Source organism: Emys orbicularis, chromosome 1, assembly GCF_028017835.1.
Source record: "Emys orbicularis isolate rEmyOrb1 chromosome 1, rEmyOrb1.hap1, whole genome shotgun sequence".
Lineage (NCBI taxonomy): Eukaryota > Metazoa > Chordata > Testudines > Emydidae > Emys > Emys orbicularis.
The window spans coordinates 268,024,684-268,051,841 of record NC_088683.1 but is presented as its reverse complement, the minus strand read 5'-3'; the positions used below and the strand labels follow the sequence as shown (position 1 = coordinate 268,051,841).

Here is a 27,158-nt window from a genome sequence, read left to right as displayed (position 1 = left end):
GGGAGGGAGGTTATACAGCGGCTGCAGCAGCAGTCTGTTATCCTGCTGCCGTTCCTGAAGCTCCACCAGATGTTGGAGCATGTCCGTTTGATCACGCAGCAGCCCCAGCGTTGCAACCTGCCACCTCTCATCTCGAGCATCCCTCATGACATCACGTTCACTGGCATCTTTCCTGTATTTAGATACCGTGTCCTTCCACTCATTCAAATGAGCTCTTTCATTGCGGGTGCATTCCATTATTTCCGAGAACATCTCGTCTTGCGTCCTCTTTCTCCGCCACCTTATCTGAGATCGCCTTCGGAACGGAGGAGGGAGGCTTGAAAAATTTGCAGCTGCTGGAGGGAGGGATGAAAAAAAGGAGAGAAGTTTTTAAAATGATACATTTTACAGAACAATGCTTATACTCTTTCATGGTGAACAAGACTATTCACATTACATAGCACATGTGATTTCAGTACAAGGTCGCATTTTCCATCTTAATATTGAGTGCCTGTGGCTTTGGTGTTAGAGATCACAGACGCAGGTCCGGGCAACAGAATTCAGCTTGCATGCGGCCATGGTAAGCCATTGTCTTTCGGCTTCTGCGCCCTCCTTTCCCACATACCAAACAAAGCCCATTGACTGCTGCGGTTTTCCTGTTAACCTTCAGCAGCAGAAAACAAACTAACCCCCCCACCCATCTAATTCTCTGGGATGATCGCTTTATCCCTCCCCCCACCGCGTGGCTGGTATCAGGGAAGATCCCTGCGGAAACCAAACTAACCCCCTGCCCCTCCCTCCCGCCATGAATTATCTGGGATGATCGCTGTACCCCTCCCCCCACCGCGTGGCTGGTATCAGGGAAGATCCCTGCTAGCCAAACGCGAAAAGCTCAGGGCCAATTCCCCTCCCCCTGCGCTTGGCTAACTGCAGGGAAGGATTTCTTTTCAGCCACAGGCAAACAGCCCAGTAGGAACAGCCACCTCTGACCCCTTAATTAAAGTCCCGTATTTCAACCAGGTTACCATGAGCGATATCACTCTCCTGAGGATTACACAGCGAGATAAAGAACGGATGTTGCTTGAATGCCAGCAAACACCGGGACCATACGCTGCCAGGCTTTGTCATGCAATGATACCAGATTACTTGCTACTAGCATGGCGTGGTCAAGTGTCCTACCATGGAGGACGGAATAAGGCTGCACTGCCCAGAAACCTTGTGGCAAGGCTTTTGGAGTACCTCCAGGAGAGCTTCATGGAGATGTCCCTGGAGGATTTCCGCTCCATCCCCAGACACGTTAACAGACTTTTCCAGTAGCTGTACTGGCTGCGAATGCATCCCAAGTCCTCAGGGCAAAGTAATCATTAAAAAACGCTTGCTTTTAAAACAAGTTTTATATTTTAAAAGGTAAACTCACCTGAGGTCCCTTCCATGGGGTCATGGTCTTGGATACTGGCTTGGGAGGGTTGGGAGGGTACTTCAGTCAGGCTGAGAAAAAGATCCTGGCTGTTGGGGAGAACAGAGTGCTGTGTGCTCTCCGCAAGCTCGTCGTCCTCCTCCTCCTCTTCCCCGTCCGCAGAATCCTCAGGTGTAGCTGATGAGATTACCCCTGCCTCGGAATCCATGGTCAGAGGTGGGGTAGTGGTGGCGGCCCCCCCTAGAACTGCATGCAGCTCGGCGTAGAAGCGGCATGTCCGTGGCTCTGACCCGGAGCGACCGTTTGCCTCCTTTGTTTTTTGATAGGCTTGTCTGAGCTCCTTGACTTTCATGCGGCACTGATCTGAGTCCCTATTGTGGCCTCTCTCCATCATGCCCTTGGAGATTTTTTCAAAAGTTTTGGTATTTCGTCTTTTAGAACGAAGTTCTGCTAGCACTGAATCCTCTCCCCATATAGCGATCAGATCCAGTACCTCCCGTACGGTCCATGCTGGTGCTCTTTTTCCATTATCGGCCTGCATGGTTACCTGTGCTGATGAGCTCTCTGTGGTCCCCTGTGCTCTCCACGCTGGGCAAACAGGAAATACAATTCAAATGTTCGCGGGGCTTTTCCTGTCTACCTGGCCAGTGCATCCGAGTTCAGATTGCTGTCCAGAGCGGTCACAATGGTGCACTGTGGGATAGCTCCCAGAGGCCAATACCATCGAATTGTGGCCACACTAACCCTAATTCTAAATGACAATATCGATTTTGGCGCTACTCCGCTCGTCTGGGTGGAGTACAGAAATCGATTTTAAGAGCCCTTTATTTCGAAATAAATGGCTTCGTTGTGTGGACGGGTGCAGGGTTAATTCGATTTAACGCTGCTAAATCCGAATTAAAGTCATAGTGTAGACCAGGCCTCAGTGAAAGAGAGAAGTGAGGAGTCTTTGGGTATGTCTACTCTGCAATAAAAAATCTGTAGCACTGAATCTTAGAGCCCAGTCAATTGGTTCAGACTTGCAGGGCTCGGGTTGCTGTGGGGGTGCGTCTTGGAGCCCAGACTCCAGCCCCAGCCCAAACATCTACTCTGCAATTTTTAGTCCTGCACCCTGAGTCAGCCACAGCCATGCTACAGGTCTTTTTATTGCAGTATAGCTGTCTAAGTTCAGACCTTGTGCAAGCAGTTGCAACTGCACATGTAGTTCACAGAGTTCTCACTTACATGAGGTCTGAATATGGTCCTAGATCTTTTATATAACAATAACCGAAAAAAGAGTGGTACTGATTTAGAGACATCAGCACTGAACTATACAGAATGATCATTCATAGCATGATGTGGCGGGGGTGAGGGGAAGCAGGAAAGGAAGGAATTTAATATGAAAAGCTCAAGGATGAGCAAATTTAATGAGAAAGATCTTAGTATTATATTTCAGTGATGTGAGGTTCCAATGATAGGTGAATATATCATTTAGGGCCAAATTCAGCACTGATACAAATGGATGGTGTAAGTTATACATCTAGGGCCAGATTCACCACTGTGTTCCAGCTGCTTTGCAACTTTGAGGTAAGCAAAATCCCCATAAAGCTGGTTTATCCAGCAAATAAACTGAATTTACAACTACTTAGCATTGCTTAAGCAGTGTGGAACACCAGAGTGCAATGGTGAATCTAGCCTCCAAGGGACATTGGTTGGAAAGTGAGTGTAAGTAGGCTTAAATGGTGAAATAGCGTAACTTGTGTGGGTGTGCAAAAAACACCCAAACAAAGCAACGTAATTTATTTGGTATTTTATTGGGACAAAATTCAGCCTTGGCATAAAAGGTACAACTGAATTTGGCCCTGGTACTGTTAGTTTGCATCATCTTTCACCTCACTCTTGGTTCTTCATCTTTGTGAGACAAACATGGCATGGCATATAAGTTACATTAATTTTGCCCATGCATTGAATCTAGGTTAGTGCAAGTTACACTACGGTGTCACTTTATACCTCTTTCAGTCTGGCCAATATACATCCAATGTGTAACATATACTGTCATTTATGTCACCCTGAATTTGGTTCAGAAAATTCCAGGAATTGCCCCGGCTTATTAGGTTGCATTTAGATGAATTTGGCTGTACATATGTTTGTTGCTGTTTCATATCTCTTGTAAATAAGTTAATAGATAGATGTATTGGCTGACTGGAAGATTGAATCTGTCTCTCATAGACCATTGAATAGAATGCTAATAGAAGGGAACATGGATTACAGAGTATGTAACACATACTTAAAGTTTCTTCTAGCTTTGAGTCATTTAGGCACAGACTTTTCTGTTATGGTTTTTACATCCTATAAACCTCATATTCTATTTTCTTTGTTTGATAAGGTACAGACATGAAGATTACTATTACACTATGAATTTTCCTTCCCTGAGTTGTAACTTAACATTAAATCATGCTACAGAAGCTTAAAATTTTCTGGGTAAATTCAGGGTTATGTTTGAAGACAGAAGCTCACCAATTCTCTGATTAGGAAGAAGCAAGTCAATTTATAATATCTAAAATTGTAGGGTTTTTTTGCAACCAATGGGCATACTGAGAAAATGATATGGGTCCCAGTCTGGCAGACATTTACGAACGTGCTGAACTTTATGAATGTGAATAGCCCCAATAACTCATTCTGTTCTCATTAGTAGAATTACACATGTGCTAAAGTATTTGCAGGATTAGGGCCTTAGATTTTACAATTTTAAAAAACTATTTATTTAGGAAGTTTTAATGGGTTTATAAATCCACGACATGTAAATATCAAAAACAAAACAATAATCATTACAACAATGAGCTTTGCTTTAAAGAGACATTCTACAGTAATATAGTCATCAGATCTCTTTATTTTACAAGGTGTTACCATATTAGATGAGCATCATTACAACATCTGGGACATATTGTTTCCAGTGATTTTTATGAACTTGAGTGAAATCTGCTATTACACATATTTAATAGACCGAGCATGTCTATGAAATGTTATTTTTAAAACTATTTATTTAGATTTTATAAACAAATCTGATATCCTTGACTTTGAATGGTACTTTTAAAAATTCATGCCTTTAACGAGTGGGAAGTTTTTACTAGAGTTGACCCCCTATTGTTCTTGTAAATTTGGCAGCAATAACTGTATAATTTTAGTCAATTATGTATTTTTTTCTTTTTTCTTTATGTAGTTAGCCTTTTTGAGAAAGATTATATTTGTAGCTTATGATATAAAATTTCATAAATAAAAAAATACAAAAAAAAAATATATAGGCAGAAAGCCAAAGTTAAATCACTCTAAAAAGCAGAAAGGCTTCAAATACAGATAGAACTGACTGGGATTCTCCTACACTTTTTCTCTTGTCCCTTCCATAAGTAAAGTGTTCCTGCCCTTGCTGCAGAAGAAAAAGGACTTGCATTAGTCAGTTTCCTACTGCATCAAGTTCTTTATACACCCAGCTGGCTGCAAAGTTTCTCTTTGCAGCCATGCCTCTGTGTAATCCTAGTCAGTTTCCCTTTGCAACTGTGGGGTGCCTCCTTTGATGTGGCGCTGTAGGAGGTTGCCTATGCTTAAAGGAGGGCCTGCAAACAGAACCCCTTCTGTGGAGCAAAAGAAAACACCAGTGTGATGTCATGTGACTCTTTTTTTAATATATACTGTGGAGGAACTGACATCCATGTCTCAGAATTTTGTTATACAGTTTTATGATGTTATACAGTGGTAGAGATTAGATAGACATAGATATCTCATTTAAACCCTGAAGTGAGGGATATCTACTCTAGACCTCTCTTCTGCGGTTGGTTTAATCAGTGACTTTCCGGACTTTCCAGGGAAAGTGGGTGGAAGAAATTGGAGTGGTAGTTTCCAGGGTATTTTTAGTGGGATCTTTATTGTTAAATGGATTTATCTGTGACACTGATAGATTAAATATATTATGACATGTTTTTAGACAATAAAGGTTTTTTGTGATTAGCTTATTTACATCTGCATGGCTTGAGTAAGCATTTTTAATAATATAAACATAAAACATGTAATAGCAACAATGAAATGTCAGTTTTATTCTCACTGCTCAATTTATATGAGGAAGCGGCACATAACTCATCCCTGTCTTTTAGTAAGCAGCAGGGACAAAACTAGTATTCTACTGTCCACCATTCTGCATCTTCTCTGTCTGTGCAATTTCAGTAAATTTATTGCCATGAGAAGTTAGAAAAAAGCTGACAAAATTAATAAATCTAGGCCAAAGTTTTTAAAATCCTGGGTAGGTGCAAACAGGTGTTTGAGCATCCATTTAGTGGCACAAACTGGAGTTAATCCTGGAGGAAATGTACAAAGTTTGTGTCTGGTTGAACCCAAATATATCTGAGCACTCCAAGGGCATGGGATAGGGACACGGTCTGGAAATTGAGTGTCCGAAAAGAAGTTCTAGAAGGGCCTGGGTGCACTCAGCAGCTGCTGTTGGTGCTCAAAAGTTAGTCGTCAGAGGAAGCACAGTTAAGATATTCAAGCAGCACCCCCTCATTGGTTGTTCTCGACTCTCTGCACTCTGAAAAAAAAGATAGCATGAAGGAAGGACTTGACTCTACATACATTTGAGAGAAACAGAGAATTTACTATGGATTTATAGGATTAGTACATAGGAAATAGTATTATGTACCAGATCAATCCATCGGTCCATCTAGCTTAGTAGCCTGTCTCCAACAGTGGCAGATGTGTCAGAGGAAAGTGAAAGTATGCAATAATCTGACTATAAAGGAAGTTGCTTCCTTAACCCCCTCAACTAGAGGTTGGTTTGCGCCTAGAAGCATGAGCATTTAATCTGTTCCAAGCTTTTTAGACCTATTAAATATAACTACGTATCTATATATATTTTCTGAATGAATGTCCATTTTTGTGCTGTTCTAGGACTAGCAGTATCTTGTGGCCATACATTCCATTGATTAATTTCATAATGCACACAAAAGTATTTTCTTTTCTCTGCTTTAAATTAGTTGCTTTTCACATTTATTGAATATGCCCTTGTTCTTTTATTAGGGGAAAGAGTAAATACATGCATCCCAGTTATCCTCTCCACACGTTACCATTACTGTACTTATTTTTATACCTCTAATTAATGAATCAGTATTACTTCCATTCTACTTTGGACATTCCCATTCTGTCTGAGTGCACAAATGTGGGGAGCCAGACCTTTTACAGAGCCCCCACACCTGAGGCCCTTTGAAAATTTCCCTTCCTGTTTCCCTATAGCCTATGCTATACAGTGATAATGGAATCATAGAACCATTGGGTTAGAAGGGACTGCAAGGGTCATTTAGTCTAACCCCCTCCTAAAATGCAGGATTTGTTGTGTCTAAGCCAGTGATACTCAGACTCAGGCTCACAAGCTGCAAGTGGCTCTTTAATGTGTCTCCTGAGGCTCTTTGCAGCACATATTAAAACACGGTGTGATCTAATTATTAACCAATCGGGAAGATTTTATTATGTTATTCACTAATTGTAGTTGATAAAATAATACTAACTCACTTTGCTGTGAGAATAATATATGTCAATATAAAAACCAAATATTTCCTGTCATACCGTTTAAATATGAATATATAGTACTATTGTAAATGAAACCATGAATTTACACTACTGTGGCTCTTTTGGGTAATATTGATCGCTAATTTGGCTCTTGAACCACTGAGGTCTGAGTATCACTGGCCTAAATCATCCAAAACAGGTGGCTATCCAATCCAGCCTCTTTTTGAAAACTTCTAGTAAAGGTGCTTACAGGGCCTCTCTAGGCGGTCTGTTCCATTGTTCTACCGTTCTTACAGTTAGGAAGTTTTCTTCCTGAGATTTAATCTAAAGCTGCTTTGCTGCAGTTTGACCCCATTGCCTCTTGTCCTGCCATCTATGGAAGAAGAGAACAACTTTTCTCCAGCTTTTTATGGCAGACTTTGAAGACCACTATCATATCCCCCCCTTAATCTCCTCTTTTCCAAACTAAACATACCCAGTTCCTTCAATCTTTGCTCATAGGGCTTGCATTCCATCTCTTTGATCATCTTTGTCCCTCACCTCTGGATCCTTTCCAGTTTCTCTACATCCTTTCTATCCATTGGTGACCAAAACTGGACACAGTTCTCCAGCGGAGGCCTAACCAGTGCTGAGTAGGGTGGTACTATCACCTCCCAGAGCAGGGTGATTGAAGGGTTTTATACTATTTAACTTATTTAGGCTAGAAAAATTTCTAACTAGCAGCCAGACTAGTGACACTCCAGCAGAGCTGGATGTACAAAACGTACCTTACTGGCTGTGATGGACACAGTGTGCATTGGGAGGGGGAACAGCACCCATGGCTAATACCACCAGACCAGTCCGGAGGGGCTGTCCTCGGGGGAGAGGGGGGGCGAGAAGCCAGCAGCTCCTGGGGGCGTTCACAGTGGGTCGGAGGTCCTGTGCGGGCCGTGCATTGCCTTATGTCCTCACAGCCGGGCGGTCCCCGGCAGTGCACTTGCCAGCACGACTCCCAAGCCTGCCTGGAGGCTGGTGTCACCGCCCGGCCTGGCTCGGGGCTCCCCGCGCTGGGGACGTGGCTGCAACAGCCGCCCGCGGAGCCTGGCCTCAGTGCCCAGGTGACTGACCGCGAGCCCAGGGAAGAAAGTGCAGCCTCACGCCGGCGCGCGGCCAGTCACGCTCGCGGCGCCTGTGGCCGGAGGGCCGGATTCAGCGGAGCTGGGGTGGCACTGACCGGCGGGGGCGGGCGGGGCAGCTCTGGGCTGCTGGGGAGGGCGGGGCCGCTCTGGGCTGCCGTGCACGCGCAGCAGCCCAGCGCTCTCGGGGGCTAATCGGGGGAATCCCCGCGTGCCCGGCTCCTCCGAGGCACGAGGATGACGGGCGCGAGGCGGGGAAGGAGCGGCGCGCGCCCTGTCCCTGACACTTTCCCATAGCCTGCGTGCTTGCCTGGAGCGCGGGCGGAGGGAGGGAGGAAGGCGATCCTGATTGGTTGAGCGCGGAGCGCTGACCCCTCCCCCTCGCCGAGGTGAAAGGGCAACCAGGGCTCCGGCTGGCAGTGGCGATGGCGGCGTCCTTGCGCCAGGTGGTTGCGGGCACCTGGCGGCAGCCGGAGCGACACCTGCTTGCGCTGCAGGTGAGCGGGGAGCCGGGTTAACGCTAGCGGTGGCCGGGCCCGAGCGCCCTTCCGGCGCCTCCCGGAGCCGCTCGCGCCCGCGGGGGATGCACGGCCGGTGAGCCGAGCCCTGCGCCCCAGCGGGCGTCGGCGTCTGTGGGAGCCCCCGGAGGACGCGTTACGGGCTGTGGCAGGAGCCCGGGGGAGCAGCGCTGAGCGAGCCTGTCGCCGCCCTTGTCTGGGGCCGGTGAGAGACCAGCGGCTCCCTCCGCAGGGCCCGGGGCCCAGGGATTGTCTCCGGGATCTTGTGCCAGGTGCCCCTTCCCTGCCCCAGGGAGCTGTAAGGGTTGTCCACGTTTTTCTGGGCTGTGACAGGCTAGACCCGGCCAGCTGGTGGGAATAATGTTAAAATGGGCTTCAGCTTTCAATGCCCTTCCTTCAGGAGTCTGCTTGTTTCTCCTGACAGCTCTGACTGCCATGGCGCCTCTCCTTTCAGATTGGAATAGGCACTAGTGTGTGTGTGTTAAATGAGTTACTCTTCTCATATGAGACTTGTGGCTTCTGGACATTCCAGTCAGGATTGGGGGATGATTGTGTCAAAGGTTGTGCATAAGCTAGTTTTCAAAAAGAAAAGCCAAGTTATTTGTCTCACTTCTATGTACTCCATAAAAACTAATGGATAATCTCTCATTTGTTGCACAACGAGTAGCAATTATGTGAAATGCTGTGCAAAAATATTAATATTCTGTTATAAGATATTTCATGCATCAGCTGTTTCTGAACAGAGAGGCATTCATCTAGAGAGGCCTTGAAAATCCTTTAGAGAGGAGGGAGGAGGAGAAAAAGGGTAGAGCTTGGAGAGAAACTTGCAGAACAAAGCATCTGCCTTGTATAGCCCTTAGAACTTGTGAGCCCTGCAGAATAGGGCACCACCTAAACTGGGTGGTGGGCAATGGAAGGGATGGAATGTGAATGCCTGCGATTCTTGAAAGCAAATTGCCTTGGAGTGGATATCTGAAGTAGTCAAGGGAGAAAGAGCACCTGAAAGGGGACCAAAGCCACGATTTACCTGATCAGCAGAACTCTGAGCTCTGCAGAATAGGAACCTTCTCCAGTGTTGTACCTCTTAAGGATGGGTTTCAGAGTAGCAGCCGTGTTAGTCTGTATCCGCAAAAAGAACAGGAGCACTTGTGGCACCTTAGAGACTAACAAATTTATTAGAGCATAAGCTTTCGTGGGCTACAACCCACTTCTTCGGATGCATATAGAGTGAAACATATATTGAGGAGATATATATACACACAGATACAGAGAGCATGAACAGGTGGGAGTTGTCTTACCAACTCTGAGAGGCCAATTAAGTAAGAGGAAAAAAAACTTTTGAAGTGATAATCAAGATGGCTCAGTACAGACAGTTTGATAAGAAGCAAGTGTGAAAATACTTACAAGGGGAGATAGATTCAATGTTTGTAATGGCTCAGCCATTCCCAGTCTTTATTTAATCCCGTGTTGATTGTGTCTAGTTTGCATATCAATTCCAGCTCAGCAGTCTCTCCTTGGAGTCTGTTTTTGAAGTTTTTCTGTTTTAAGATAGCCACCCGCAGGTCTGTCATAGAATGGCCAGACAGGTTAAAGTGTTCTCCCACTGGTTTTTGAGTATTATGATTCCTGATGTCAGATTTGTGTCCATTAATTCTTTTGCGTAGAGACTGTCCGGTTTGGCCAATGTACATGGCAGAGGGGCATTGCTGGCACATGATGGCATATATCACATTGGTAGATATATGTGCAGGTGAACGAGCCCCCTGAGGGGGGCTCGTTCACCTGCACATATATCTACCTGCACATATATCTACCAATGTGATATATGCCATCATGTGCCAGCAATGCCCCTCTGCCATGTACATTGGCCAAACCGGACAGTCTCTACGCAAAAGAATTAATGGACACAAATCTGACATCAGGAATCATAATACTCAAAAACCAGTGGGAGAACACTTTAACCTGTCTGGCCATTCTGTGACAGCCACCCGCAGGTCTATCTTAAAACAGAAAAACTTCAAAAACAGACTCCAAGGAGAGACTGCTGAGCTGGAATTGATATGCAAACTAGACACAATCAACACGGGATTAAATAAAGACTGGGAATGGCTGAGCCATTACAAACATTGAATCTATCTCCCCTTGTAAGTATTTTCACACTTGCTTCTTATCAAACTGTCTGTACTGAGCCATCTTGATTATCACTTCAAAAGTTTTTTTTTCTCTTACTTAATTGGCCTCTCAGAGTTGGTAAGACAACTCCCACCTGTTCATGCTCTCTGTATCTGTGTGTATATATATCTCCTCAATATATGTTTCACTCTATATGCATCCGAAGAAGTGGGTTGTAGCCCACGAAAGCTTATGCTCTAATAAATTTGTTAGTCTCTAAGGTGCCACAAGTACTCCTGTTCTCTTAAGGATGGTGGCAGCAAAGCTGCCATACTGCGTACCTTAGGAGGCCTGCAGGAGAGGAGACTTCTCTTGTCCGATAGAAGGTCTGCAGAAGCTGGGTGAATAAGCATGGCTGTGGCCTGGATGCAGCAAATCAGAACAGATAAAAGCCTCCCTCCCATCCCCCTTTGGGAGCCAGGAAGTGGAAGATTTCTTAAGAATAAATGGTAGAGTGAGCAGCATAGAGAACTTGGTACCTGTCCAATGGAGCATGAGGCTCCACAGAAGCTTATGAGCTTCCAAGGGCAGGCATCTTCTGACAACGGTGAAAATAATTTATAAGAAAAAAACCAAGTTAATAGGTTACATTAATGAGAACTTTATTGAAGTGCACAGTGTGAATTCTTACAAAGATCTCTTATACTTTAAGATACATGTTCATGATATTAAGTATATAACTAGTGAGGCGCATAATGAAAAACTAGACTGTCACTGACATACTTAAAATAGGATTCTAAGCAAAATAGGAGAACATTGGAGACCTTAGTTTCTTACTCTAGATGTTGATATATAGTATAACTTATAGTATTAGGTCAACAAGGATAATGGAGGGAAACCTGTAATTGAAAGTGAAATGCATTATGGATTGGCAGAAGCTTGCCATAATTAAGATTGAAGTTTATAAGCTACAAAGTCCATTACAAATCCAGTTTTCAAACACCACGTCCAAAAAGGGGGAAATTTAACTTGGATCTCCCATATCCCAGGTGAGGGCTCTAACCACTGGGCTAAGTTATAACATGGGCACTGCCTCCGTCTCCTCCAGCCAGGTTTTTGAATGGGATCGGATCTGGTAGGGGGCCTTTGAGCATGCCTATTGGATTGGGCCCTGTATGTGAGACAGGCACTCTAAATCTATCTTTCCACAGTTTGTGGCTTGCTCTGGGGTTTAGGGGGGGAAGATAGGTGTCCCAGCACCTAGAGTGAGTTAGTGGTGCACATGCCCAGAGGGAGCTCTTGCGGTAGAAATTGAGGTGCCAATGAGTTTAGGTGCCTACAGCCAAGCAGGAGTTTTGTGGATTGCAGTGGTGCCTAAGGCCATATTTATGCTAGACACCTTGGTTGGCACAAGTTATTTTGGTGTAGAGCTGCTGCAGTTAGTGTATTGCTCATGCATTCTTGGTTCATTGAATTGGTGCTGTGTGTACTCATCGGGAGTGCCTGTGTTGATGCACCATGGGTAGGTATTCCAGTGTGCAACTTGCCATTGTCTGGCGCATGGTCTTTTGAGAAACTTTGGCAATGCATGGTGGGACAGAAACAAGTTGTGTGGGAGTGATTGGGAGCAAGGGGTCAAGCTCCTATCATGCAACTTCATCTATTTCTTAATTTTCATGCTTTTATAAAAGAAATCGTGCGAAACTGCAGCAGCACTTCCTGCTGTCAGTCCTCTCTAAAAGAACCATGGAGCTCACACAGCTCTGCACTGTTGACATGAGTGTTGCAAACACCGGACAGACAATCCTCCAGTATTTGTAGAGCCATAGGCCTTGGCTACACTTGCAAGTTACAGCGCTGTAAAGCCTCCTGTCCCGCTCAGGGACACCGGATTGAGAGCTGCACTAGCAGTTGAGAAGTGAGTGGCGATTGCTGCGTGGAAGTTTGCAACCCTGGATTTCTACCAGTCAGTAAGAAATCATTTTGGATTTGGAAAATCCACAGTGGGGACCCTTGTCATACAAGTGTGTAGGGCCATTAATTGTTTCCCGTGCCTGCTATACAAGAGTGTCTCTTTTGGTAGTGTGCAGGAGATGGTGGATGGATTTGCAGCAGTGGGATTCCTGAACTGAGATGGGGTGATAGAAGGTGCACACATCCCTATTTTAGCACCAGCTCACCTTGCACAGAGTGAATCAACAGAAAGGGCTACTCTTCTATGGATATACAAGTGCTGATGGATCACCAGGGATGCTTCACCAGCATCAGTGTTGACCGGTCAGGGAAGGTGCATGATACTTTCATCTTTAAGAATGCAGGACTGTTCAGAAAGCTGCAAACAGGGATGTTCTTTCCTGACCAGAGGATTTGGCATTTCAGTGCTACAGTGATCATGGGGGACCTAGCTTACGCCTTGCTTCCCTGGCTCATGATGCTGCACACTGGCCACTTCAACAGCATCAAGGAAAGGTTAAAGTGCTAGCTCAGCAGGCGCAGAATAACAGCGGAATGTGGTTTTGGTAGATTGAACTCGCCCTATACAATAACATTATGGCTCTTAAAATAATAAATAATAAAACAATAAAATTTTGGCTCTTATTCCCAGGGGTATGAGTGTAGGGCAGTGGCACGGAGCACTGGCGCTATTTTCCACAGGTGGTGGTGATTTTTAGCTGATCTTGCTCTTAAGGGTAACAAAGATGTAGAGAAAACAGCTGCAGCTGACATCCTGAAGCCACCTGGCCCTGTATGCTGCTGGCTTGTTTACTTCTATGGTGCTAGCCAAAGTCATTGCAGACTGGCAGGTTACTGTGGAGGAAGAAATAAGGTTACCATCCCTAGAAACCTTTGGCAGAGGATTGCAGTGTAGCTCTGAAAATTTTATCAAGATCTCTCGAGGGCTGTCCTTGTATACATAAACTGCTCTGCATTGCCTCCTGGCTAACTTTATGTGGGAAAGCAGATACCAACTCTGCCTCTGTTTGTTGTACTGCTACCTGTTCTAGTAAGAGTACATTAATGAAAAATCAATATTCATGTCCTGCTATGTAGGGGTTGGGCTTCATCTGTACATTTAAACATTGAACAGGAAGGGTGGTTTTCATTTAAATCACTAATTTGATTTAAATCACTAGTCAGGAAGACTCAATTAATCATGGATTTCTACATAAAAGTGCATTCTTATTGGTTGTTATAACCTTAATACATATTCTTCACAACTCGGAGAGAGACGTAGGTTTCATTTTTAGAAGGCACACACTATACATTTTTAAAGTGATTTATTTTGAAAACTTTTCAGATTAGTTTTACAGCTATATCAGAAAATGAATTATTGTTTGGTTATATTCATTTACTGAAGGTAATTGAAGCAGATACACCTCTACCTCAAGAAAACGCTGTCCTCGGGAGCTAAAAAAATCTTACCGCGTTATAGGTGAAACTGTGTTATATCGAACTTGCTTTGATCCACCGGAGTGGGCAGCCCCGTCCCCCCGGAGCACTGCTTTACCACGTTATATTAGAATTTGCGTTATATCGGGGTAGAGGTGTATTTATGAAGTCATTGGGTGGTGAAATATCTCCAATTCAACAGGTTAATCATTAATATTTGGAGGATTTTCTTGTCATGCTGTATTAGGAGGAGAACATCACCAGACAGACATTTAAATTGTTTTATTTAACTAAAACAACATTATGTATTCTGGATTTTTTTTCTTCAACATATAATCTTTTAACAAAACAAGCATATGAATTTTTGAATTTAGTTAAACATTAGTTTTTTCAAATCAGGTTTGTTTTTGTTTTTTAACTAAAATAGTTAAATGAAATATTAAAAAATAAAATAAAATCAACTGTCAGCCAGGTCGACATGAGAAATTTAAAATCCTGGCTTCGGCAGTTAACTCAGTCGTCTTCACCTTCATTTTCCTGTTTGTTCATAATCTGGAAAAGAAAAACAAGCTTTCCTGCTTTTTCAAGTCCCAAACGATTTCTCAATTTGAAATGAATTAGTCCAAAGGAAGAAAATATTCTTTTTACGCTGGCAGAAGTAAAAACACTTTTACTGCTGTTAAAAGTGAGATTATCACTTCAACAGTCTCTGAATCCAAGTGCTTAAGTGGCTTCCACCACTTCACTGGTTTGACTTTCTTTAAAACATCATCAGCAAACATATTTCTTGATTGGTTCACCCTTAGCTCTGAAGTTTATTATAGTTGGCATTATGGAGGGATGATTGCGGGATGTCCATGTCCTAGCCAACTCCTCTTCTTCGGCAGTAAAGCTTTCACCCTGGTACCGAGTATTGAGAATATTTGCAAGAAAATGAACTAGAGAGAGTGCTTGTCCCATTCATTTTTTAATGCTTGTACAGTAACTCTTCACTTAAAGTCGCATTTTTCAGGAACATAACTACAACATTAAGGGAAACGATGTTAAGCGAATCCAATTTCCCCATAAGAATGAATGTAAATGAGGAGGTTAGGTTCCAGGGAAATTTTTTTTTTTTTTTTGCTGTACAGTACAATAGTTGGGAGGTGCCCCCGCCTTGCCCCACACAGGCACAGCTCACTGGCACTGGAGATGAGGCAGGCAAGGAGGCTGAAGGTGCTGTAGGCTAGGAGAAACACGTTGCGCAGCGGCAGCTTCCCCTACTCTCCAAGCAGCAGGGGCAGGGGGCTCAACCCTCGGCCCGCCCACGCCACCCCTTCCCCCAAGCTCTCACCCTTAACCTGCCTCTTCTTCTCTCCCCCCCCCCCCTTTTACTCTGCACACCACGTCCTCGCTCCTCCTGCCCGCGGCAATCAGCTGGCTTGCGACATTCAGGGGGCAGGAGGGAGGGGGGAGGAGGAGCGAGGACTCGGCGCGCAGGCTCCCCCCCTCTCCCCTGCCTCCTGCCCGCAGCAATCAGCTGGCTTGCGACGTTCGGGAGGCAGGGGACAGAGGGGAAGCCTGGGCGCCGAGTCCTCGCTCCTCCCTCCTGAATGCCGCAAGCCAGCTGATTGCCATGGGCAGGAGTGGGGGGGAGGAGCGGGAAGGTGCTGATCTGTGGGGTCTGCCGGTGGGCGGGAGGCACTGCGGGGGAGGGAGGGCGTAGGGGAGCTGATGGGGCTGCCAGCTGTGGACAAAGCAGGCAGCCAAAAACGTTATAGCGAAGCATTGCACAACTTTAAATGGAGCACGTTCTGTAATTGAGGAGGGACGTAAGATCGAAACAACGTTAAGCGAGAGGGTGTTAAGTGGGGAGTTACTGTAATTTAACTCCATAAAATTGAGTCCCTAATCCATGAACTCCTTTACAAAACTTTTCTTAAACATTACAGGAATATATTGTCTCATACTATAGAATTAGAATTTATAATCCCTATTCCATGATGAGATATATTTGAGCTATAATGTATCTTTAGATAGTTTATCCCCCCCCCTCAAAGCATTTTATTAAAAAAAAAAATAATAATAATATATATTAAAATAATTGATTTGTATCCACCCTGGTAACAGGAAATGGATTCACAAACTTTTCCTGAGGTTTCTTCCTCTGCATTGGGCTTAGCTGCTGGAACTGACTAGACTGTGCTGGAGTCTTGAATGGATACTGGCTCTTGGCATAGCTGGACCTCCCTGACTGTATGTCCCCTGTCTCCCATCTTCCTTCTCCTTGCTGTTCACTGGAGGGGTCTGCATCCTGGGCTCTTCAGAGGAACCCATGGTGCTCTGCAGGGTGCTGGTGGGGTCTCTGCCAAGTGTGCCAGGCAGCTTGTATTAAAAGCAGCAGATCTGTGGCTCAGCACCAGATCAACTATTGGGCCTGACTGGCCTTCTGGCATGCCTGCTGCAGTTCCTTTGCTTTCATGCAGCACTGCTGCTGATCCCTGTCATACCCCTTTGCCTGCATCCCCCGTGCAATCTGTCTGTCAATGTCCATATTTCCAGGACTGCTCCGTAACTGTGCTTGCACAGACTATTCTTCCCACAGGCTCAAGAACTCCAATGCCTCCTGTCTACTCCAGGCAGGCGCACGTCTGGAGCATGTAGGCAGCATGGTCCATTGGGCACTTGTGTGCAACATGGAAGAGCTGCTAGGTGTACTTATCAAACTTGGAAATCAGGAAAAGGCATTTAAAAAATGTGGGCTTTGTACAGGTTGTGTGTGGCTCCTGGTGTCTGTGACCCCTGGGCAGTGGAGTTCACAGTTGTGACCAGTGTGGTCAGTGTCTGGCATTGTGGGACAGCTGCTGGAGAACTGTTAGGGTCAACCTAGGTCACGGTGTCTATACTTGCACTGCGTCAACCACGACAGGCTGACTTCCCCGATCAGCATTGCCATAATGGGGTACTTACATCAGTGGTAGACAAATTTTGAGCATAGACACAGGCATAACTAGGCTGACGCAAGGTGACTTACATAGACCTAACTTTGTAATGTAGACCAAGCCTCTGTCTTTGTGGCTCCGTAAAATGCATTGTAAAATCATTGTTGGAGAAGTTGTTTTATAGATACCTCGGCTAGCACAGAGTTGCCAAACTCTGGTCCTATCAGTACAGGCTCAACCAACTGCTCTTAGTTTAAAAAAAAATATAAAAAAATCATGGTTTTGCTTCCAGTTGAAGCAAATTTGACTTAAACCTTACTTTGAGTGGGTTGTTAAAAACACAACTAACTGCAACACACTGAGTTAGATTACAACTCTGTGTACTTAAGCACTTAGTCTGACAAACTATACACCAAATGTAAACTCAGTACAGAATTTGAGTTTGATTCTCTTAGTATTTTCAATACAGGAAACAGAGGAAGATCGTTGTGATTTGTTTAATGTAGAAGCTTTGTAAATGAATTAGGTAATTTTCATAAAAGTAAGATGAAGTTCCTGTCAAAATTTATATTATAATTAAAACAGTTGAATAAGGTTGCTTACTTTTTCAGTTCTCTAACTGCATGACAGCTTTCCTCTTCCAATGTTAAAAGGTGTTTTCAATAAATTCCAAGGCCTTAAATCCATTTTAATTCCCACTGACTGTAACTTTTCCATTTCTTCCCTTCTAATTTGCTTCTTTTGCACAAAAATCTTCTGGCTTCTCCTGTGCCTTCAGAGTTAAATGGCTTTGTATTGTGGTGTTCACAAGACAGTTCAGTAACCTCTCTTTCTAAATTAGCTGTACACACTTGGTTCAGCCGCTATAAACCATCAGAAGCTTTTCTTCCAGTGAATGATATTAACTTGCAAAGATTTTGTTGAATGTGTGTGTGATTGAGCTCTTGTGGGTTTCCCTACCCTTCCGTAGTAGTGTACAAAAAGACGATGGTGCCTTTCTGTTGGGGAGTGATGGGAGGAGGCTGTGTGTGTGTCCCCTTCCCCCTCTCCCTCTCTCAGTCCAGCCAAAATGAGGTGTCCATTCTTCTATTTCACATGCAGAAGTTGGAATATATGGCCCACTCCTGCACCCATCTACTCTCCCTACTCATGTTCTCTGGTTTGTCCTTTCCAGAATAGAGTACAAAATTTTACCTTCTACCCTTTACATTTTTCCATGTATTTGTCCCACTCTTTGCACAACCCCACTTAATTTGGCCTCCGAATATACTTTATTTATTTTTCTTCAAGCTTCATTTTTCCTCCTTTTCTCTAGCACAGTATGTCTGTGTCATGGTCATGCTGCTCACACTCACTCACTCATCTCCTCATCAGATAGCAGTTCCTTGTGGTACATATATGGAGCTTGGTTATATGGAAAAAACATAAGGGCAGGCAGTTGGAAAAACTCAACTTGATAGTGCAATTACGTAATTATTTATTACCCTCCACCCCATTTTGTATTTGAATCCTGAGTAATCTTCCTGGGTCTAGGGCTCTATATTTCCTTTGTTTCCTAATCTTTCTCTGTCTGTATTCCATACAGCTTTAGACTGTCCCAGTCACTTTTGCAGTTTGGTTTTGTCCTGCTATGTATATTTGTTGCTACTTTAATTTTAGTATTGTCTGAACCTGATCATTCTTGTGTGAAAAAACAAATCCCTGGGTGGGTTGGAAGAGTCATGAAGCAGCCAGGTGGGCTTTAGAGAGATGACCTGAAATGACTGCGAGGGGATGGTGCATGTGTGCCTTAAAAATATATATAGAACTCTTTGCCCCTTGGAAGCCTTGGACTGCGCTACAATTAGTGAAGCTTAAGCCATTGGAACAGGAATAGCTCTGCACACTTTCTGGCAGTGCTTTGTGGGCCACAGCCTGAGAACCACTGCGTCACCCTGTCCCCATCTCTTCTCAAACACTAGATTTTTGTTGGGTCTGCATCTCTCTACAATGGGTAGCTGTAGTGGCACAGCTGTGCTGCTGTAAGGTACGCAGTGTAGACATAGCCTTTGTCACTATGGGAGCTCTGCTTTTAGTAGAATTAGTAGTAGTTTAAACTTATAAGCCACATCAGTTGACCCACAATTCCATTCACAACAGTTGAGAGATTGCATGTAGTAGCTTTTGCAGACTTTAATCTTTGTTCCACTAGACTGTCTTCCATAAGATGGCAGTTTCGGTAGATACATGTGTCCTAGGAAAAGATGGGTGATGCACAAACAGTATTTCTCTGAGCTTTTGCTTCCTCCTGTAAGTTAGTCATTCTTGTGGGTGGACATCTTTCACTGGTCATCCAGAATTGCTGCCCGGAAACTCAAAATGACATTTCAAGTAGTCTGACGTACTGGTCAAATAGACTACCAAATCTTTCTACTTCACCAGCTTTAAAGAATACACTTAGAAGTGCTTATAAAGAGTTGCTTGATGAGGGGAAACTAATTATTTGGCTTTTGTTATTTTAAACTACATGAAATGGAAAAACTTGGATATTTAAGCTGTGAACTGCTAACAATCCTTTTGTAAACAAATTCCAAAATCATTGAGGATGGACAGATGTGTTGGTGGATATATAAGGGAGTAGGACAGTAGATGAAAATGTACTGTCGTTTTAGTTCTGGACACTTCTGGCCAAAATGCTAATTTGAACCTAAGAAAACTTAGTCTTAACCTGGTCCTTTAGTAGTTTCTTAGCCACATAAAATCACTTTTGCCTGCTTTACGTGCTTCTGAGGCAGAAACTATAATCTCAGGGGATGTAGCATTTCAGGTCTGAGATATACTGGCAGACCAGTGTGGTATGTTCAAGCTTCTCTATCAGAACTAAATTCTTTCTAGTTCTCTCTCAATACATCTCTTGTGAGAGGCACTCAATTCTTCTCCCCCCTTTTTAAATTAAAACAAAGCTTCCCCTCCCCCCCCAGCCTAAAATCATAAGGAGAAAAGCTACCCTTTTAAAAAAAGGGGGAATGTGGCAGTAAAAGAACATTCAAGGCTTATAACTTACAGTACTCTTGCAATTTTAACTTTAATCACTGATCGTGCCATGAAGAATCAGTGCTCTTGTTTGGCAATGGAATAAGTTTTAGATCGAATACAATACATAGGGAGAAGTTTTTCATGTCTTGTATTTAAAAAAATTCAGGAAGTTTCAGGAAAGTTTTTTATTAAAGTTTAAATGTAAAGGTTCAAGTGTGGGTTTTGTTGTTGTTGTTTTGTTTAACTTCCTTGCAGCTTAGTATTACTTGAAGAAAATTATTTTATGTATAAATTATTCTTTTAATTAACCAAACATCTGTAATTTGAATCCTTATCCCCTCCATGTTTTTTGTAGTGTGCAACACGCCATTCAAGATGGTGCCTTATAACGTCACGTACATTCTATACAGCTGAATATGATCCCAACGAAAAGGTAAGTTTATAAAATCGCTTGACTATACTGTACCATAAACATTATTTGAAAGCTAAAAGTTAATCTTTTCTCCAGTGCTTATGCTAACACTAGTAGTCTTAGTGAGACTGCCTGTCACTAGCAAAACTCCTTAAATGTTGGATTTAAAAAAACAACAACTTGCTCTTCGGGCAAATACACTCCCAAGAATAAGGATAATTTATTTGCCCATGCCCTGGACATAATGTACTATTCTTTCACATTTAAAATAGTTATTTACACTACACGTAGTCATTATTTTTGAAGAGGTGGAGTCCCCATTTCTTGAGAATCTTTAAAGCTAGATTGGACAAAACACTGCAAATTACTATAGACAGCAACTCTGCATTAGCAGCAGGACATTTATTTAATGACCTAACATGTCTTCCAAATCTAATGTTTACAAACAGTTCACATGCTAGGAAGGTAAAGATGAGACTTTATAGGGCTAGCAGAGAAGAGTAAATCCTCAAGTTTGAGGAGGTTGCCAGCTTTTTTTTTTTCTGGCCCACTAATTGACTCAGGAAGTAGCAATCTAGGTCTGCGGCTACTAGCCAAGGAAAACTTTTTCTAATGGGAGGTACATTCACTTGGCTTGCCTCTAAGTAAATCTGCTTGGATGATTGCAAATACTGTGGCTGCATGTGCTTTGGTATTGAGGGGAAAGTATGGCAGCTGTGTTTCACTCTGGGGAATACAAGCCATAGATTTACATGTCTGCATAGAAGCAACTGACAGGGGATGACAGCTATATTAGAAAATGAAGGGCAGGGGGAACGGGAGTTGTAGAACAGTTTCTTAAAAGTAACTTCATTCTTGGAGAATTTGATCATGAATTTGCACTTGCAACATTTCCTACAAGTCTCGACTGTCACTTATTCAAGACTGCTCCTCCCTCTCCCACTATGGTTAATTTCCTCTCTGTCATGAGGATAGCTCTGTATTGGCAGTGAAACAGGGTGCTTAGCTTCCCTCAATCTGTTAATTGGAAGTCCTGTGAGTACGTGCAGGGGGTAGTGGGTGTCAATGTAGCTCAAACTCAGTTATCTGAACATTATTTAAAAGAACTGAATCCGACTGAATTTCAAGATCTTCTACTAATTAGGGGAAATGATCTACTCAGGAAAGACATCATACATTGCTTTTGAGCAACATGCTGTTTCTTGCTGGATGTAAAATGTGTCCTCTGTAATAGCAGGAACAAGAGTTCAGTGTCTCCTCCTCTTAGTGTGTCTATTGCAGAATTGACTTACTTTATTTCACATAACTATACTGGTTTAGCTCCCTTTGTGGCCAATCTTATTTTGGAATAAGTGGATTTTTTTTTTTTTTTTTTTTTTAATTTGGCCTAAACACTTCCCAAAGCGATGTAAGAAACTGAGGCCGGGAGGGGGGGGGAGGCACTGCTATATTGAAACAAGTGTTTCCACACCAGGAGACCTAATAGTATAACTACAGTGTCTTAAATTCATACCTTGGCTTACAGTGCTGTAACGTTACTATGTCGACAGGCCCGTATTCTAGTATAACTGTGTCTGCACTGGGAGGGTACTGCCTCTTAATTATGCCAGCGTAGTTAAAGTGACAAAACTCCTAAATGTGGACAGAGCCAAAGAGTTCAAGCCTGATGGAACAGCAAATTCCAGTTCAGAGTTGGCAAAATTACATGGAGACCAGTTTGATCACTGTTGATCTGAATTGATTGTCTTCCTTTCAGTCAGAATAATCAAGATTAGACTGTGGTATGAACGAAGGTTTTTTTTCTTCTCATTTACACAAGGCCCACCTCAGAGATTTTTTTACTGGAGTGTTTGGTTTTTTTAGTTATATTTGTCTTTAAAAAGAAAAATGTTGATTCGTCAATGTCTTTCTTCCTCCTTCAGACATTTGAGAAACTCCTTATTGCCAACAGAGGAGAGATTGCATGCAGAGTAAGTTATAACTTTAAAGCATTTATCATTCTTGAACTTTTTTGCTATAAGATTACTTAAATACTGAAAACTCTCTTTTTACATAAATAGGTGATTAAAACATGCAAGAAGATGGGCATTAAAACTGTTGCTATACATAGTGATGTTGATTCCAGTGCTGTAAGTATTGTCTGATCATTTTTGTTCCCTTTTTTTTTTTTTAAAGCTTCTTTCTGAACAACAAAGGAATTAAAGTGTTGCACCACTTGGCAATGTGACACCTAACCTTTAGGCACCTAGGAAATCTCTGGAATCCACAAAGCCTGAATTAGGTGCTTAGGCTCCATATGCAATGCATGGGGAGCAGGTAGTGTAAACCTGACCTAATACAGCAAAAGTAAAGTATCCTACACTAGTTTAGATAATAACTTTATTACAGAGGAAGAGGTAGCAAGTGGATAGCCATTTTTTGTTTGTTTGTTTGTTTATTTGACTCTGACCAACTGGAAATAGTAGCAATAGTTCTTGCATCTGAAGAAGTGAGGTTCTTACCCACGAAAGCTTATGCTCCCAATACTTCTGTTAGTCTTAAAGGTGCCACAGGACCCTCTGTTGCTTTTTACAGATTCAGACTAACACGGCTACCCCTCTGATACTTGGAAATAGTAGGTAACTAGTAACAGTGTTTGTAAAATGAGTTTATACAAATGGGGAAGGGAGAATGAAGCAGTATAAGAATGATGGAAGCGAAAGTTGGGTTTCCAAGAGGTAGGTAGGCTAACGGGAAAGTCTTCTGTGGGGTGAAATTATGGGGAAAAAGTTGGTGTTCCTTCATTTAAAAAAAATTGTCAAGGACTGTTGAAAATCATTCCAGGGGACTGAATGTCTGAGTGCCGATAATGGCGTAAATCTATCTTTGGTACTTATAGCCCCATTGCCATCGTATCTGAGCACCTCACAGTCTCTACTGTAGTTCTCCTCTCAAGATCTCTTGTGAGGTAGGGTGTACTCTTCCCCATTTTTGTAGATGGGGGAACTGAGGCACATAATTTAAGGGCTTATCTACACAGTGCCACAACCAGATTGGAGGTGTGAATTGTAGAGCTCTCTGACTGCCCGTGTAATACCCTACTGGCATAAACTTAAAGGTACCTACTTCATGTTAACGTAGTCTTGTTCGTTCACACTGATGTAGTCCCTATTTCAAAGTATCTTTAAGTTTACGCCAGCAGGGGCTACATGGATCATTTAGAGTGCATCACTTCAGGGCACTCTGCAATTGATACCCCTGTAGTCCAGACCAGCCACTAACGACTTGCCTGAGGTCACACATGAAGACTGTAGGAGAGCAGGGGATTGACCCTGGGTTTCAAAACCCAGGTTAGTGTCTAAACCCCTGGATGGTCCTACTGGACCATCCTTTTGTCCCTGAGAAGAATAGAGTACCTTCATAACCTCTGGCTGAAATTCAGTTCAGGCCAGTGGTAATTGGAAGATATTGCTGTTCAGTGTACTGTGAAATGAGTTTTTGGTCTCTTGTTCAGTTCCTAGTGGGCAGGTGTCCGTGTCACAGTTATCAGTAAATGGTGCTTTTGCCGGTTTAGTTGGAAGCCAAGGATTAAGTGGGTGCAGTGAATAGCCTACTGTTTCACTAGGGTATGCCCACACCGCAGCAGGGAGCATGCCTGCTAAGTATAGGAAAATGAGTTAGTTAGCATGAAGATAAGTTTGAGATGGTAAGATGGGAAAATTGAAGCTAGTAAGGCCATGACCCAGGGTTATGTTGTAGCTATATTTTGATTATAACTGGTTTTAGCACAGTTTTTAGTGAGTGTTTTTGAGAATTGTGATTTTTTTTTTTTAATTATTAAAATGCTGTCTATATTGATAACATGGGAAGGGTATTGGTGCAGATGTTAGTTTAAACTATGTATAATGTAAAAAGCCAATAAAGAGGTGGCAGAAATGTGAACATGGTAATGTATAGGTTTAATGTTAATTAGCATTATAAAAGGAGTAGTTTTGCTAAATTGTGGAAAACTCTAGTTAATACCCAAAAGTATATAATTAAGGGCAAGTTTACACTAGAGCTCTGCTGGCCTAGTGCGGATGTGGATAGCGTGAAACTTGCATCACTTAGGGTGGGGGCTTTTTCACATCCCTGAGCAACGTAAGTTAGATCAACTTAAGCAGCAATAAGAACCAGGAGTACTTGTGGCACCTTAGAGACTAACAAATTTATTTGGGCGCAAGCTTTCGTGGGCTAAAACCCACTTCATCGGATGCATGCAGTGGAAAATACAGTAGGAAGATATATATACACACAGAGAACATGAAAAAATGAGTGTTGCCATACACACTAACAATACTAATCAATTAAGGTGGGCTATTAGCAGCAAGAGGAAAAAATTTTTTGTAGTGATAATCATTTCCAACAGTTGTGGAGAAGGTGTGAGTAACAGTAGGGGAAAAAATTAGCATGGGGAAATAGTTTTTACTTTGTGTAATGGTCCATCCACTTCCAGTCTTTATTCAAGCCTAATTTAATGGTGTCCAGTTTGCAAATTAATTCCAATTCTGCAGTTTCTTGTTGAGTCTGTTTGTGAAGTTGTTTTTGGTTGGAGAATTGCGACTTTTAGATCTGTCATTGAGTGACCAGGGAGGTTGAAGTGTTCTCTGACTGGTTTTTGAATGTTGTAATTCTTGATGTCTGATTTGTGTCCATTTATTCTTTTGCGTAGAGACAGTCCGGTTTGGCCAATGCCCGAGTGGCATTGCTGGCACATGATGGCATATATCACACTGGTAGATGTGCAGGTGAACGAGCCTCTGATAGTGTGGCTGATGTGATTAGGTCCTATGATGGTGTCCCTTGAATAGATATGTGGACAGAGTTGGCAATGGGCTTTGTTGCAAGGATAGGTTCCTGGGTTAGTGTTTATGGTGTGTGGTTGCTGGTGAGTATTTGCTTCAGGTTGGGGGGCTGTCTGTAAGCGAGGACTGGCCTGTCTCCCAAGATCTGTGAGAGTGAAGGATCGTCCTTCAGGATAGGTTGTAGATCCTTGATGATGCGCTGAAGAGGTTTTAGTTGAGGGCTGAAGGTGACGGCTAGTGGTGTTCTGTTACTTTCTTTGTTGGGCCTGTCCTGGAGTAGGTGACTTCTGGGTATTCTTCTGGCTCTGTCAATCTGTTTCTTCACTTGAGCAGGTGGGTATTGTCGTTTTAAGAATGCTTGATAGAGATCTTGTAGGTGTTTGTCTCTGTCTGAGGGATTGGCAGAAATGTGGTTGTATCTTAGAGCTTGGCTGTAGACATTGGATCGTGTGATGTGGTCTGGATTAAAGGTGGAAGAATGTAAGCAAGTATAGCGGTCAGTAGGTTTCCGGTATAGGGTGGTGTTTATGTGACCATTGCTTATTAGCACTGTAGTGTCCAGGAAGTGGATCTCTTGTGTGGACTGGTCCAGGCTGAGGTTGATGGTAGGATGGAAATTGTTGAAATCATGGTGGAATTCCTCAAGGGCTTCTTTTCCATTGGTCCAGATGATGAAGATGTCATCAGTGTAGAGTAGGGGCATTAGGGGACGAGAGCTGAGGAAGCATTGTTCTAAGTCAGCCATAAAAATGTTGGTATACTGTGGGGCCATGTGGGTACCCATAGCAGTGCCATTGACTTGAAGGTATACATTGTCCTCCCCCACAACTATTTCACATTTGGGGACAAAGTCACAAAGTTCAGCCACCAGGTTTGTCGTGACATTATTGGGGATACTGTTCCTGACTGCTTTTAGTCCATCTTTGTGTGGAATGTTGGTGTAGATGGCTTCTATATTCTCTATCTATAGTGGCCAGGATAGTGTTTTCTGGAAGATCACCAATGGATTGTAGTTTCCTTAGGAAGTCAGTGGTGTCTCGAAGATAGCTGGGAGTGCTGGTAGCGTAGGGCCTGAGGAGAGAGTCTACATAGCCAGACAATCCTGCTGTCAGGGTGCCAATGCCTGAGATGATGGTGCATCCAGGGTTTCCAGGTTTGTGGATCTTGGGTAGCAGATAGAATACCCCTGGTCAGAGTTCTAGGGGTGTGTCTGTGCAGATTTGTTCCTGTGCTTTTTCAGGAAGTTTCTTGAGCAAATGGTGTAGTTTCTTTTGGTAACCCTCAGTGGGATCAGAGGGTAATGGCCTGTAGAATGTGGTGTTAGAGAGCTGCCTAGACGCCTCTCATTCATATTCTGACCTAGTCATGATGACGACAGCATCTCCTTTGTCAGCCTTTTTGATTATGATGTCAGAGTTGTTCCTGAGGCTGTGGATGGTGGTGTGTTCTGCACGGCTGAGGTTATGGGGCAAGTGATACTGCTGTGGAAAAGCAGTGTAGACCTGCCCTCAGTTACAGGGTTATAAGGCTATACTTCATTCTGTTGTCAGTGGACTGATCACCCATTGATACACCATTCTATCTTTAAATGTGAGTATAATTGTAATACCTGGTCATTGTCTGCCTGTCTGCTTACCTAATCATTTTTCTTTAGAATAAAGTTTGGCTCTATCAGAGTATCATCCAGGGTTCTCTACTATATTAAATTAACTGACTGTAATGGTCTCCACTCAGGGTCTGGTTGGGAAGCCACGGCCACAACCCTGGACTGCCAAGGGGGTTGTGGGGCGGGAAGCCTGAGCCCTCCCACTCTACTGGGCTCTGACCCAGGGCCCTTTTAGTTACCACTAACCTGGCAACCAAGTCTACTTAAGACTGTCCTCCCTGGGCCTCTTCCACTTGTCCTCCCTTAGGGTCACCTCAGTCC

General features: G+C 43.3%; 1 protein-coding gene across 5 annotated transcripts in view; it reads left to right on the top strand.

Annotated features, from left to right (window-relative positions):
- Positions 1–8,434: 8,434 nt before the first annotated feature.
- PCCA (propionyl-CoA carboxylase subunit alpha) overlaps positions 8,435–27,158 on the top strand; it is a 421,040-nt gene continuing 402,316 nt past the window's right edge. For 4 of the 5 annotated variants that reach the window (XM_065409531.1, XM_065409513.1, XM_065409521.1 and 1 more), the window contains exons 1-4: positions 15,842–15,858; positions 20,363–20,429; positions 22,331–22,378; positions 22,469–22,537. In XM_065409531.1, the coding sequence (XP_065265603.1) occupies positions 15,842–15,858; positions 20,363–20,429; positions 22,331–22,378; positions 22,469–22,537 (201 nt within the window). Of the gene's footprint in view, positions 8,538–15,841; positions 15,859–20,351; positions 20,430–22,330; positions 22,379–22,468; positions 22,538–27,158 lie in introns of those variants that run through there. The other variant, XM_065409497.1, reaches the window with a different exon arrangement.